Source organism: Asparagus officinalis, chromosome 2, assembly GCF_001876935.1.
Source record: "Asparagus officinalis chromosome 2, Aspof.V1, whole genome shotgun sequence".
Classification (NCBI taxonomy): domain Eukaryota; kingdom Viridiplantae; phylum Streptophyta; class Magnoliopsida; order Asparagales; family Asparagaceae; genus Asparagus; species Asparagus officinalis.
In genome coordinates, this window is record NC_033795.1 from 28,533,882 (window position 1) to 28,550,298 (window position 16,417).

At 38.9% G+C, this 16,417-nt stretch overlaps 1 protein-coding gene across 1 annotated transcript; it reads right to left on the minus strand.

The window, feature by feature from the left end:
* Window positions 3,256-4,341, minus strand: LOC109831001. The gene is made up of 2 exons (XM_020398346.1): window positions 3,698-4,341; window positions 3,256-3,520 (listed from the first exon to the last, which is right to left on the minus strand). Exons 1-2 carry the CDS (start codon window positions 4,339-4,341, stop codon window positions 3,256-3,258), a joined length of 909 nt encoding a protein of 302 aa, XP_020253935.1.

Below are 16,417 nucleotides of genomic sequence, written 5' to 3' on the forward strand. Positions count from 1 at the left end.
AAGCCACATACATTCACCTACAACTGATGAAACTTAGAGAAAAGACAATGGGGATAAAGATAACAGTATTAACATTCAAAAGGTTGATCTTCATGATCTCAAAAAAAAGGGAAAGTCTTTATCAGTATGAGGGATATCCAAGATCTTCATCAGCGTGCGTCCTTGTCGCCATGATCTTCATCGGTGTGAGGACTAGCATTGATCTTCTGGTTAATGGCGACAGGAGAACTTGAAGGTTTTGCGGAGAGGGTAAAAGCTTAGGATTTACATATAAAGGGAGGAGGGTCAACAGAGTCGGCGATGGGGAGATAGAGGAAAGATTGTGCCGAAAGGTTATCATACCTATCCTGTAGTTGAACAGGCGAAGGGATGGTGATGTAGCTGCGTGGGATGTGGGGATAGGTAGGAGTCCAGGTTGTCTTAACTCTCCTCCTTGGGAACTAGGAAATCATTGAATGCAGTAGCAGAAAATATATCTTGGTGACCGTGACAACCAAGTGCAAATGAATAACAGTAAACATAACATTCAATCGATAAACCTAACAACCAAATAGTAACCTTAACAGCTAAGCCATGATCTTAACACTTATAATGATATATTTGACAATAAATCCATATACATAACAATAAAACGCTAAACTATATAGGCTCGTTACAAGTTGCACACTAAACTATATTGTTAATTAGCGTAAATTAACAACCCGGTGCTAACCTTAACAACCAATCCAAGACAACCTTGTCAACAAAACGTGAATTAACAACCCAGCGCTAACCTTGACATGCAATCTGTAACCTTGACAACCAATCCATAAGCTTTACTATACAACGTTAAGGTTAACAATAAACCCATAAGCTTAACAACAATGCCCTAACATCAACATTAAACCCATAAGTCTGCCTACCCAAGTGACTTCACTATTATAACGGGGATTTCTTGGATTCTGACTGTATAATAATATCAACCATTTGAATGCTAATAACGTTAGCTATTCCCTACTGTTATTTCTCTAAGTTCCATCAGTTGTGCCTGAATATAAATGGATTTCACCAAAGAGCTTTCCAGCAGCCAGGTAAGTTCACGGAAAGCTCTTTGGAGAAGGCCATTTATATTCACGCATAGTTGATGGAACTTAGAGAAAATAACAATGAGGAATAGATAAGGGTAATAATATTCAAAAAGGTTGATGCTATTATATGGTCAGAACCCAGAAATATTGAAGATGTCTTCATCATCGTGAGGGCTAGCCATGATCTTCTAGTTTATGAGATTGGAGAGGGAAGAGATTAGGATGATCGAGAAAAGAGTGAGGATAAATAGAGTGGCGGTGATGGGAAGATAAAGAATATGTAAATGTGAGGAGAAAGGTTATAGGTTGGTTCTGTCTTGGAACAAGCCAAAGGATGGTGAGATAACTCTACTGCCTTAGGAACTATGAAATGCATTGAATGTAGTCAAATCAAAAATATCTTGGTAACCTTAACAATCAAGTGCAAGTGAATAATAGTAACCTTAACATTAAAGTGATAAACTTGACAACCAAGTAATAACCTTAACAAGCAAGCCATAAACTTAACAATTTTAACGATATACTTGACAAAATTCTGTAAACATGACACCAAACAGTATTATTATCAACCACTCCATAGACTTAACAATAAAAACGCTAAACTATATAGGTTTGTACACAATTTTGATGATTGTGACCCTCTATGTTGTGTTGAGAGCACTTAACAGGACGGGTATCGAGCGACCTATTTTTAACAAAACAAACTCATCTAGTACATGGTCTTCCCAGTCTTTTTTTGGTGCGAGGAGGCTTTAACAATCGGTGACCCTGACAACCAAGTGCAAGTGGATAAGAATAAACTTAACATTCAATCGATAAACTTGACAACCAAGTTAAAACTTCAACAAACAATTCATAAACCTAACAACCAAATAGTAACCTTAACAGCCAAGCCATGACCTTAACACTTATAACGATATACTTAACATCAAATCCATATACATGATAATAAAACGCTAAACTATATAGGCTCGTTACAGGTTACACGATTGTGACCCTCCATGTTGCATCGAGAGCACTTAACAGGACAGGTGTTCAGCGACCTGTTATTTATTCGTCTAGGGCATGGTCTTCCACGTCTATTTTTGGTGAGAAGAGGCTTTAACACTCGCTCATCTGGTGGTACGAAGCGCTTCTCATAATCTGGGATGGGAAAGATGATCAGTGCATAATTTATTCTGAATGCGTCAACAGTCATGTAGTAATCACAATATTAATAGATTTCTCGTCCCATCCATGTAATTGCAGTACACGCATGTTTGCAAGGAATGCGGGTGATATCCTAGGACCTGTAAGAACATGTCCGATTCTTCAAATCTACACGGTAAGTTTTATTGGACTCGACCTCCACAATATCTTCCGTCAAATGTTTAATCGCCAAGCAGCTATCATGCTAAATGTTATCGCACAAAACCATCTTTGCTTCCGGACCTAAGTATCCAGACCATTTCTGACCCACTAGCCTCCTTTCATGCATGCGCTCTATTATTTACTTCTGTATGATCTCAACCAAAGGTAAGATTCACAACAATTGTACATTTCTTATCCAGCTGTTGAAGGACTCAACAACGTTTGGAGTAACATTATCATACCTTAACAACAAAACACTAACATTAATAATAAAACCATAACCTAAACATTAAAGTCCTAACTTTAACAACAAAATTCTAAACTTAACAACAAAACCCTAGAAGAATAATTCTAACCATAACAATAAAACTCTAACCTTAACAGAAAACTATAGGCTAACTCTAACCTAAACAACTATAATGGTGCTGTAACAAAATAACACTGAAACCAAGTTATCTTACCTTATACCAGGAAAATACGCATTTGCCCATCTCTCCGGGGAGTATTCCATTGCAGTGACGTAAGCCCTGTGATCGATCACTGCCAATTCTTTTATGTCATCATCACATTCAGAAATTGTGTACTTATAAACCGCAGATTGTAACAGCTCGCCCAACGTATTGGTGACATTTATCTTGTGTCCAAAATCCTTCATCTTCTTTTTGAAATTCTCAACTAGATGCAGAACACACATTGAATGGAATGCATCTGGAAAGAATTCCTCGACTGCTGCCCTAACACCCTTATCGGCGTCGGAAATCATTACCAGTCGATGTAGAGGTTGGTAAGGATTTTCCCTATTATACAGTAACGTTCGCAATCCTTGTAAGAACTATTTCTAGTTAACATCATTCTCCTGGTTGCATACGCAATAAGCAAGGGGAGATATTCTCTGGTTACCGTCATGCCCAGTGGCACTAAGTAGTATGCCTCTATGGCGATCTTTAATAAATGTTCCATCCAAAAACAATAGAGACTTACACCCAGTAATGAACCCTTCAATACAAGCATTATAACTAATGAACAAACGCCTGAACCTCCCGTCATCAGCATCAATAACAACACAAGTCCCTAGATTAGTTGCATGCACCATGTATTCATACCTGCATGAATATAACAACAAAGCAGTAAATTTAGCAACAGATTCATAACCATAACTGATCTTCAACCTTAATAACCAACATGTATATTTAACAACGAACCAATAACTTTAACAACTAATATGTATAGTTAGCAACCAATAAGTAAGAGTGACTTCAGAAGAATAAAAAGGAACGTACCATCTCAATGAATCGTAAGCCTCATCATCGTCACCGAACAGATCCTGTTGAGCTGTCTCCTTACCCCACCAAGCTTTACTGTAGTTAGTCTTGATGTCAAAATTGGAGAGCATGTCGTTCTTGATATCAACTGCACCAAGATGTGGCCTAACCTTTAAAACAGCTTGTATTTGACTAGCAATGAACTTCCTTGATGCCCTTGAGTTACCAGCATTTGCTCCATATTGACCGTAGGTGTGGGTAGATTTGAAATTCTTTATGGACATGATAGATGAATTTCTGAGTGGGGAAGCAAACAACATCCAAGGGAAACCATGTGTGTGCTTGAATAGGCAATAGACTCTTATGCGCCTTTGTTCATTGTGATAAAAATCATACTCGAACCATTTAGCAATTGAATAGTATTGAAGTGCTAATCTAACTTCAGCATCACTATCAAATTTCTGATCAACTTCATGTATGGAGGTGTGCCACTCAGTTGGAATCTTTGTTTGGTGGTTAAGCATGTCTTCCAGCAGCATGATCGATTCGTCGATGGGGTTGTCATTAGGAATACGCTCATCATTACAGGTTTGGGTGAACGTGGTATCTGCGCACCATGAATTTTCTGTTGGTATAATCCTGAAGTAGTAATAAAAATACATAGCCTCAACAACGAACTGATAACCTTAACAACAAACTCATAAATGTAACAGCCGACACATATCCTTAACAACTAACCCTTATACTTAAGGACAGACTCGTGACCTTAATAACAAACGCATATACTTAACATCAAACATCTTACCATAGCAACCAACTAGTATACGTAACAGCGAACACATCACCTTAGAAAAAAAATCTTTAAACCTATTTCATAAAATAAGCCAAACAACACATAACCTTAACAACCAGTCATTAACCTAACCTTGATGACCAACTCATAACCTAAGCAACCAATGCATAAGGTTAGCAACCAATGCATAAGGTTGACAACTAATGACAGAACCTATCAGTGAACTCATAAGGAAATCTGAAGTGTAATTCCTACGTATTTTCCAGCGTAGTCTGCGTGTTCTGCGAAGTTGAGGATTCCCCAGCGGAGGTAGCATACAAATTCGTGTCTGTAAATCCATTACGCCGACAATACTCGAACATTAAATTTAAGTCATCGTCATTATCAATTGAAATACTGAATTTCTTTTCCCTTTCGCATATGAACTACAGTGAAAGAGATTGTATTGGTATTTTAAGCCTTTCCGACACTTGATATTTCAAGCTGATTATTTTTATATTCTCTTTGATAACGACGAATACACTGTCACCATCTTTGTTGCTTTTTACCTTCGTTACCATGCAAAGAAGAGATCCATCCATCATTTTGTTACAGGGAGTAGTTGAATAATCTAAGAGGCTTTTATTGAGGAGAATTAACTGGGAGGAACAAATTAGTTGGGGTAATAGAATGGGGAGGAACTCAGCGATTTTATTACGACAAAAATGGGAATATATGTGATGATAATTTTGGAGGGAAATGGGAAAATTTCCTCCCAAAACGGCATTCTAGTCACTATTTAATGCCTACAATCAAAACGCCATGTTTCTGACGTGAGAGGGCGACGGTTACAGGCTGTGTAGGGGTATTTTAGGCATTTCGTGAGGGGTTTAAACGGAGTTACGCCTGGGGATTCGTTTTGGGGGCAGGAAGAAAATCACGGAGTATTTTGGGGGCAAAGCACCCGTTGAAAAAATCTTGGGAGGAAGCATGTTTTTTTGGGTTTTTGGGGCTGGAAGCATTTTCCCTATAATATAATATAATATAATATAGTAATTAATAATATTGATTAGTAATTATAGTACAACATATTATATTTTAATTTAAAGTAAAATAATATTTATATTATAATAATGTACTAAACCAATTGGATACGTTAATTTAGAAGTAGTTAATAGATAAAATTATATTTTAATAAGGTATCACATCATCAATTATCCCACATAAATTGTCAAATCAAAGGCTCAAATTGTCTCATTAACACACTTATCTCACTTTACCCCACTCAAAATATCTTAAAGGGAAAATATTGTTCCAATGGAACAATTTTTTCCCACTTAACCCCAATTTGTCCCAACTAATAACCCCCCCCCCCCCCCCCCCCATATCGTCTATTACATGAGAATTCCCTTAAGTCAGGATGTGAAAATGATAACAATAGCAAACAGACATTTTTATCACCGGGAGTTAAGTCACTTATTAACTCTTAAAGCTTTATATCAGTAGCTTTTGTTGTCCAGACAAATTATCTTTTTTTAGTGTACTTGCACTATGTGTATGTTCAACATTATAAGAAATACAAAATCTCTCTATAAAATGTCAGGAGATCTCTCTGCCAACATTGATGTTACATGATATTCACATAACTAACATGTTTTAGGATCAATGGCAAAAATGTTGATAAAAAATTTGGGATATTAACTTTCTACAATAGGTGTACTTGCAAATTGCAACTAATCATTTTATATTCTATTATAGACAAGATACGCCATATTTAAAAGAAGTAGGAAAAGCGAGAAAGAGAAATATAAAGGTGACTTTTGATGAGATAATGGAAATACTTTGGCTATCAAATGGGTCATAGTTGCTTACTTCGGATAAGCTTCTACAAAAGAAGCCCACAACCCAAAGACATCCTTGGCTGGTGCCGTCGTGAGAAAAGTGAAAATTATAGAAAAGAATAACTAGGATTTGCATTCAGAATGGTTACAAATGGATATCAATAATAGTTAGAGACTAAATTAAAGAGAATGCGGACAAGTGGGTGGCTAATAAATCATAGATCTTTCTCGAAAGAGGTAAATGCGCAAGAGACAGACATCTACTATTGTTCGGGCCCGTTCAAGCCGGTAACCTGTTGGAACCGACCCGATTTGGTGTGGTTTTCGAGTTGTCCCAATTCAATTCGGTACATTAAAAGCCCCAATTCCCGTTGGGCAAGGGAGAAAGAGAGGAATTTATGGATTAACTATCTAAACGGATTAATTTGGTTAAAAAGTTGAGTTAATTAATCCTTCATTTTAGAGGCATTAATAAATCCGCTTAAAGAAAAGGATTAAGAGGCATTTCTCCTCGAAATAAGAAACGAAACTTTAAATAAGAATATATTTTAACATATTTATGAAAACTAGCCTCCTAAACCTTTTTTATTCGTCAAATACAAAAAACTTAACCATTCACTGAATTATTTTTAACCTCTCGTGAAGGATTAACTAAGTTAGGACTTGTTTGACAACTCCTCAAAATTGGACTAGATTTTGTCCTAGTCACATTCTAGAGAGAAGTGTGTTTGGCAAAGATTGAGTTAAGATTCGCACAACTTTCTCCGGGGCAAAAAATAACCTCTAAATTGGATCTTTTGCAAACAAACTCCACTTAGTTTATAATAGAACTAGTTTAGAATAAAATTAGGCTATATTTGATCATGACCTACTTTGTAATAAGGATTGGCAAACACAACCTTAGTGCTTTCACTAAATGTCTTTTTCTTGATCTCTTTCCAAATAGCGCCAGGGTCAAGTGGTCAACTAAAACGAACCCCCTTCTTAGCCATCGCTTCAACTAGCCGTTGCCTGAGGATTGAATGTATGAATGCAAATATGTCACAACTCCCTTCCGCATGCGAGCAATAAAGAAAAAGAAATGCCCAAACTACCCTTTCACGCCGTCATGGAGGGTATAAATCAGCCGTGACAGGAGTCAAGCAGACTATTTATGACGGTCAACAACACTCGAAATCTGTTGAGGTTGAGTGAGTTAGGGGCCGTTTGATTCATGGGAAGGGCATTGGGTTTTGGACAGAAAGCCTGTCAAAACTGGCACTTTGGCAGGCTTTCTGCTCAAAGCTCAATGCCCTTCCCATAAACCAAACAGCCCCTTAGGGGCTGTTTAGTTGTTGTTGGTAAAATTGTGTATTTATGACACAACTTAGAAAGTTGTTGTTCACCTCATCAATTTTACTTGTATACTTTTCTTTGTTTGTTTTTTATTCCATTGGAATCATAAATTGCTTTTTTGGTTTGCAAATGTAACATTAATTGTTTGTTTGGAAAGTGTAAAAAGTGGCCCCTACTCAAATGATCATATTGGTTGGAATTATTTTTTATTATTTTTTTCTGACTTTAATATCAATTTTCTCCTAAAATCATGTCTTTTTTTTATGAAATCATTTTACAAGCCACATCAGCATATGAAATGACTTTACACTATTTTCACAACTACAAACAAACAATTGAAAGTGAAGAAAGCTGACATTGGGACCCACTTTTTTACACTTTCCATCCTTTTACATGGTAAAAACATACAACCAAACAGCCCCTTAGCCACACAGAGAGAAAAGGCTGTATCAGTAATCCGTGAGGAGTTTGAGACACCAAAGAAAGTGGCTCTTCCATTAGTAAATTCCATCAGCCATCTCACCTGTCCTTGATGAATGATGGTGATAATATGCACTGAAAACATTCAAATAGAGCAGTTTAATCTTCCCAGTATTACTTGAATCCATGTCAATCTGACCAAATGCTCAGCCCAATATTATTCGCTAGAGACCCGTGACTCCTGTCTAGGAGTACATTCGGTCCGGATACAGCTCGGATAAGTTACTTATCATATTCAAATCCGTTTACTCAGCACAGATACGGATACGAATATACCTCGGTAAAAAAATTATATCCATATCCACTAAAATCAAATACGGATACGGATATATATAAATGGATACGCATGTGGATACAAAAAAACGAATATGAGAAAACTAGATTATGTTGAGAGAAAAATATAGTTTATGCGATACAATATAGTTCATTAATATATTCATTATATCTGAAAAGCTAAGGCAAAAATTATTGTAGCAGTATGACTAATATGTATTCGGATATTTCGTATACAAATCCTGATATTTCACTACAAAATCATATCCTCAATTATATCTTATCGGTTATATATGTGAGTATTTATATTCATATCTTAACAGACGGTTTCGGATATTTACTTAGTTGCGGATACTGTTTAGCACCCTTGCTCCCACAATATGTTCGGTAAATAGGAGAGACTAATTTCGGATCCAAAGCATTATGACCAACTATAAAACTCGTGATCGATGGGGCGTTTTTTATCTACATGATAGCTTGTTTTAACATGATTTAATCAATAGTTTTGAGTTTTCCCCCCAAAGTGTTGCAGTAAACAGGTTACCTGGATAATAATTTTGCACCCGCTCCCCCCAAACTCCACGCCAAATCTACCCCACAAAACAAACAGGGTCGGTGGGTCCCCGGCACAAAAGGAACCTCGTCAAAAAGTACTAGCGTTTTCCACCCGAAAAAAATACTCTATTCTCACGTGACGCCCAGGTGCTACCGTTTCCCGACACGAGCGCAGAAAACGCCGAAAGCAGGCCACCGTCACGTGCATCGCTCCAAACCCCACCACCGCCCCTCCGCCCAACCCGGCACGTTGCCTTCGACGCATACTAGAAATTTCATAGACCTCCTTTGAAATTTACGGGTTTGCAATTTATATCGAACATAGTCACAAACGGTGCTAACGTGAAGCATAAAATCTAAATTATCTCAATACTATTTTCTATAGGAAAGTTTCCACTTTCCACTCTCTTTCCATTATTGATATCTTCCACTAAATCACCTCAATAATTATGGGTTCATTCTTTAAAATTTCCAATCCAAATCTAAACCGGTCAGCTTCATTAGACTTCTCTGAATAAATTTATGGCATTAAACATTAAATTAGTCAACAAAACCAAAAGAATAAGTTCAGAATTGAGTTATTGATTGATGAGGAGGAGAGAGAGCAAAAATATTTACAATATAGCAAATTAATATATTAATTGTATAGGATTTAAAAAACACCTAAGATGTCACATGAAATGTATATGACAATGAAAAAATTAATTTTACACACGATGAGAGTCATGGGACCAGTTATGAAACATGTGATGTATCATTTTATTGGTCACTGGTTTTACTTTTTTTTATTTTTTATTTTTTTGACAACCTAATCCGAAATTAAACCTAAGATCATATGAGTCATATTGAAACCTCTAACCTCTCTAGATACCCTTTTGGTCATTAAAATTAGTTGGAACTTATTGATGTCCTGGGACCCAATAGCGAGACTATAGAATAATACCGAGTTAGTGATAGAGCTTAGAGTGGATATGGACGACATAGGTCCCCTCATTTCCTCATACGGTTGATCCTCTATTGAGAATAAGAGAGGTGCAAAATGAACACATTAGGGAACCGGAGTTGGGTTCTTCGGTGATTCCTTCAACGATAAAGTCAGTATAGAGCTTGATTGAGGAACGAATAAACTGAATAAGTTCTGAATGTGTCAAGTTAGTAGTCAGAATTGGCGTACCTGTGGCCTCATGGGTCTTGGTGATGAGCTTATATATATACCCACCTGAGATGGGTAGAAACGTAACTCTGGTCGAATCCAGACAGACAGCTAAATCAGCATATAGCTTCACAAGTGTCGAATGCAAATGCGATGAGTCGCTACTACTCTGATGCGATGGTGATTGGAGAGATATGAAGGGTGATGAATCATGAGGACTCGTGGCATGAGCAATTATGATAATGGACAAGTGTTGGTGAGGAGTTCAAGGACAAACCGTCTTTCAATTCAGCTCTACAAGCTGGACGATAAGTACCTCATTTTTTGTCGGTCTTGTAAGTTGTCGACCTGGCCTTGAGTGAATAGGAGGCCAATTCAAATGACGAGGTTGAGTGAGAGCTCGTCTCGACTCAGCTCTACTGGGTGTTTTCGCCAAAAGTCGAATTTGTTGTCGAATTCATTATATCTTCGGTCGATTACAATAAATTCAAAGAAAACAGCCTTTTTATAAGACTCTTTTACACAACAAAAAGAAAATTACAATTCTTGAGAAAATAAACGCAGGATCGTTGTTTGGATCACTGCTTTCGTGGGATCTTTGCCTGTGCGGGGAGCGCTTTGACTCGTGGACCACCAAGTCACAGATTCTGATTGAACCGTGAGGGGTTTATGATTCTGACTTCGTTTATCGAAGTGAGAAATTGAAACGATATCTTATCGATGTAAGATAGTCGTTCTTCTTGAAATCAAGTCAAAGCCTGATTATCAAGGAGTGGCCGAAAGTTCAAGACCTCTGCTCTCTCTCTGCTCTGGATTGCTCTGGATTGCTCTGAAGTACTCACAATGATCAGCCCCCTGGAAAAATGGCCTTAGGAGGGTATTTATAACCTCCAAGAACAGTTGGCAGAAAACAGGTTCGCGAGACAGCTTTTGCTGTCTCGACGGGCGAGACAGTGTTTGCTGTCTCGGGCGAGACAGCAAAGACTGTCTCGCGTGGGCGAGACAGTAAAAGTCTGTCTCGCCCGCGAGACAGTAAAGACTGTCTCGCACGGCGAGACAGTAAAGACTGTCTCGCGCGGCGAGACAGTCAAGTCTGTCTCGCACGGCGAGACAGTCAAGACTTGTGTTCTTCTGCCTTTTTGGATGATTTCCTCTTGAGCTGTATTTGGATATCTTTCAGCATTTTTTGACGCCTACAGATACCCCCTCCAAAGTATTCCAGACTCAATCTTTTATAGAGGAGTTCTGGGATGCTTTGGATAAGATAGATCTTACTTACGATCCTTTCAATGCTTGGTTGAGTAGATCGTGTAGAGGAACCCGTAGGTGGCTTCAACTTTTGATCTCTTTGTCTCTCAATCTATTCAGTGCTTTGTAGAATAGTTAAGATTCTTCCCGGCATTGCGTTTATCGCTTGTCCATTGTAGAGATCTTGAATTAAAGCTGGAACTTGTACTTGTGAAATCAGCTCTTGTCGTCAAGTTGATACTGCATATACCCGTTTAGGGGTAGCCAGTTTATTCTTAAGAATATTTTAACTGATATTCTCTAGAAACTTCCTGTTGAGGGTAGGAAAACAGTTTAGACTCGTGTACCTATTGGAATATTCAGGTTATTCTTAAGAATATTCTGAGTAATATTCTCCAGAAACTTCCTTTTGAGGGTAGGAAAATAGTTTAGACTCGTGTACCTATTGGAGTAATCAGGTCTCTTTTTTGTTGGTAGAGATGAACCCAGAATTGGAGAGGAAGAATTTTATATTCTATCTCCTGGTCTCTTGTTTGTTGGTAGAGATAAACCCGATGATGGAGAGGAAGAATTTTATATTCTATCTCCTGGTCTCTTGTTTGTTGGTAGAGATAAACCCGATGATGGAGAGGAAGAATTTTATATTCTATCTCCTGGTCTCTTGTTTGTTGGTAGAGATGAACCCGATGATGGAGAGGAAGAATTTTATATTCTATCTCCTGATCTCTTGTTTGTTGGTAGAGATAAACCCGGAATCGGAGAGGAAGAATTTTATATTCTATCTCCTGATCTCTTGTTTGTTGGTAGAGATAAACCCAGAATTGGAGAGGAAGAATTTTATATTCTATCTCCTGGTCTCTTGTTTGTTGGTAGAGATAAACCCGATGATGGAGAGGAAGAATTTTATATTCTATCTCCTGGTCTCTTGTTTGTTGGTAGAGATAAACCCAGAATTGGAGAGGAAGAATTTTATATTCTATCTCCTGGTACAAAGGAAATTTAAATTGGGATTTCTATTCAGAGAATCTGAATAAGGTTTGATCAATTGAGATTGGAAGCAATCTTAACTTTTATAGTTTTGATTGCACAAATCGAAGCTGGACCTCTCGTTCATGGAAGGAATCGAAAGGGGATTTTGGTTTTGGTCCTAACTGTAGTAAGGTTTGACCAAGTGGGAGTTCTGAGATGATCCTAACTGTTTAAAGGTTTGATCATCCAATTTGTGGACCTCTCGTTCATGGAACGAATCGAGAGGGGATTTTGGCTTTGGTCCTAACTGTTTAAAGGTTTGACCAAGTGGGAGTTCTGAGATGATCCTAACTGTTTAAAGGTTTGATCATCCAATTTGTGGACCTCTCATTCATGGAACGAATCGAGAGGGGATTTTGGCTTTGGTCCTAACTGTTTAAAGGTTTGACCAAATGGGTTTTGTGAGGGAAGATTGATCTAACGAAGTGATCGAATCTCATCTCAGCAAAAGAGTGTTCGAAAATCATAATAGGAGCTTAGTATTTATCATTCTGTCCATAATAATCGGGTTATCCCTAAGAATATTATATTTAACATTCTTCCAGGAACTTCCCATTACATGAATTATCGACCCCCAGCTTTCTTTGTAAAACTGGGTATAACGAGGAGTACGTTAACCTCAGTCATATGTTCGGGTTATCCTTAAGAATATAGGATTCTCCAGGAACTTCCCGTTAAGGAAAGGAAATAGTTTAGACTCATATACCTTTTGGAGTATCGAGGAGCAGTTTATACTCGTATACTTTTCGGAGTGAGGGGAAACAGTTTATACTCGTGTACCCAATGGAGTTAGGGAAAACAGTTTAAACTCGTGTATCCGATGGAGTATTATGGTCGTCTTTACTCGACTTCTTTCGCCGTTATGACGCCGGAGTCAATTAAGGCTTGGATTTTGTTTTTGAGTCCAAAGCAAATTTCGGTGGGATGAAGAATCCTTCTGTGGTACGCACAGTAATTTGGATCCATAATCATTTTAGCACCATCCTGATCTTTAATAGGTGGTAGCTCGATTTTGTCATTAGCGAGGAGGTATTCCAATATGGCTGGAGCTTCATCCTCTTCGAATGAATATTCTTTTTGAAACTTCGGATCGAAAGTTGCGTTCCCAATGATTGCAGATGTCATTTGTTGGCCTTTCTCAGCTTCCTTTCTTTTAAGAAAGTGTTCAGCTTGTTCGCCACGAAATTTTAACTCCTTCCAAGTTGTGGACGGCTCAACCCCCAGAGCTTCCAAGACATCGATGGAGAGGTTATTGTGGCATGTTTGCAGGATGAACTCCTTCGTGATAGGATCTCTGCAATTCATTGCTTTGTTACGGAAACGTTTGACAAAGTTGTCAACTGACTCTCCGTCTTTTTGCTTCTCATCTAGAAGGGTTCCGATTGACACTTCGGCGTCATCATCAAAGAAGTTGCTGAGGAACAAACTTTCTATGTCATCCCAGCAATTGATACTCCCTGGCTTGAGCCGTCGATACCAATCGAAGGCGGGCCCACGAAGGGTGCCAACGAATGACCGGATCATTAAGGCCTCGTTTCCAGAGATTATGCCCAAATGAGACTTGAAATAAATCAAGTGTTGAATCGGCGAACTCTTCCCTTCAAACGGTGTGAAGTTAATCAGATTGAATTTGGTCGGGTATGGTATTGAATCCCATTCCCTCGGATAAGGACATGGAATACCCGTCTTCTTAACTTCTTGAGCCGTCATCAAAGCATTGATTTTGTCTTCAAGTTTTTGCATTTTCCCGTCATCGTCTTCATTTCTTTCTGAATGATGTCGAGTAAAGATAATTGGACCACCCCCAGTGAGAGGTGCTATTGAACCACCCCCAATATCGTTATTGGGAGGATCCGTTAAACCACCCCCAGCGTTATTGCCATTGGGAGGTGTATCAGCCATAATGACTTCATCCACCTCTGGATCACTGTCATCTACAACATTCCGAGTGTGGTGGCTGGATTCAAATCGCTGATTGGACTCAGGAGGTTGAGGCTGTTGAGTTAACAGTTCTCTCATTTGTTGGATAGCCAACTTCATTTCTGTCTTCACTTCAGCTCTAATTTCTTCACGTTGTTTGGCTAGAGCTTCCTGAAGTATTTGAGTGAACTGATCAGCAGTGATTGTGAATACTTCTCTGATTTGTCCTGTGCTAGACATTGTATCATCAGAAGCGATTGCAGAATAAGTGTCCGAGAATTCATCCTCCGAGGACATTCCTTCTTGCATTCTCTTGTAGTCTCTGCGTCTGATAGCTCCTAATTGGAGTCGAGACATCCTTTGAGCAATTCTTGGATTGACTTTTCCTTTCGGGGAAAAGTCGGGATTTGAGTCACTTGAATGCTGTTTAGACTTTCTTCTATCAGCCACGTTGATGGTGACTTCAGGGAATTCATCATTTTGGACAGCTGCTCTTCTTTTGCGGAAATGTCTCGGCTTAGGTTTCGATAATACAGAGACTTTTCGTGGGATGACTTCTCGTTTGAAACAGTCACATTCTGATAATGCTGTTTTAACGAGTCGCGCACAGGAACAACGAGAGTTTATCTCTCGAATAACTCTCTTTCGAAAATTATTCACAACTTCAACTTGATAATACGATTCATCGGTATGATTGCCAAAAAATCGTATCGTCTGTTGGTATGATCTCCCAGGTATGACGATATCATTTGGTGAATGCGTCTTCTTCTGGGGGTATAAAACCTTGTTGGCATTCTCAGGACAATTTATTTTTGTCTTTAAGCGATCCAAGGTTATGTCGGGAGTCGCACGTTTAGAACCACCCCCTTGTGGGTATGGAGTCTTAACGGGCTCCGAATGCTGATTTTGCATAAGTCCAGACTTTGGAATCCAAACTTGACGAAGTTTTGGTGATTCTTTGGTCACCATTTCCTTTCTCTTTTCTCGTCTTTGTTGTGAGAGAGCATGGGCATTAGCAGCTTTTGCACGACGTTTTTGTATACGTTCTTTGAGGGTCGAACGAGTCTTTTTGACAATAGTCCATTCATCCGTCGTTGTTTTAGCAGAGATACGAGTGATTGGTTGTTGAGACAACTGAACCACTCGATGTCTCCTCGACTCTAGGTCCGCGTGGTAACGAACCCCGTCGGTTTGTTCCAAGGCTTTAGCCATTTGGCGAGCACAGCGTTGGCGTTGTCTCTGACGAGCTCTTTTCGTCAATGCCGGCGGGCTTTGATTCGATGACTCTTTAACTAGATAAGAGCCATTGTGAGCAGAGGTATTGCGAGTGAAATTCTCAGCAACAATCAAGCGAGAATCTTCATTTTGTGCCTTCTTTGGCATGTAAGTCTTCCTCAATTGTGAGATCCTCTTGTACTTGCGAGATACTGAAGATCTTGAAGAGGATGATGAGAAATATTCCTCAAACTTGGTTTGGTCGAATTCGTATTCGACCATGGATTCAACTGGAATCTTGATCGGCTGCGACACGACGGTCTCGGCAGCGAGACCGTTGGCTCCCACTGTGGTCGCCAGCTTGTTTGCGTCAAAAGTTGGTTTCGTTGTGGAATTCATTATATCTTCGGTCGATTACAATAAATTCAAAGAAAACAGCCTTTTTATAAGACTCTTTTACACAACAAAAAGAAAATTACAACTCTTGAGAAAATAAACGCAGGATCGTTGTTTGGATCACTGCTTTCGTGGGATCTTTGCCTGTGCCGGGAGCGCTTTGACTCGTGGACCACCAAATCACAGATTCTGATTGAACCGTGAGGGGTTTATGATTCTGACTTCGTTTATCGAAGTGAGAAATTGAAACGATATCTTATCGATGTAAGATAGTCGTTCTTCTTGAAATCAAGTCAAAGCCTGATTATCAAGGATTGGCCGTAAGATCAGCACCTCTGCTCTCTCTCTGCTCTGGATTGCTCTGGATTGCTCTGAAGTACTCACAATGATCAGCCTCTGGAAAAATGGCCTTAGGAGGGTATTTATAACCTCCAAGAACAGTTGGCAGAAAACAGGTTCGCGAGACAGCTTTTGCTGTCTCGACGGGCGAGACAGTGTTTGCTGTCTCGGCCCGCGAGACA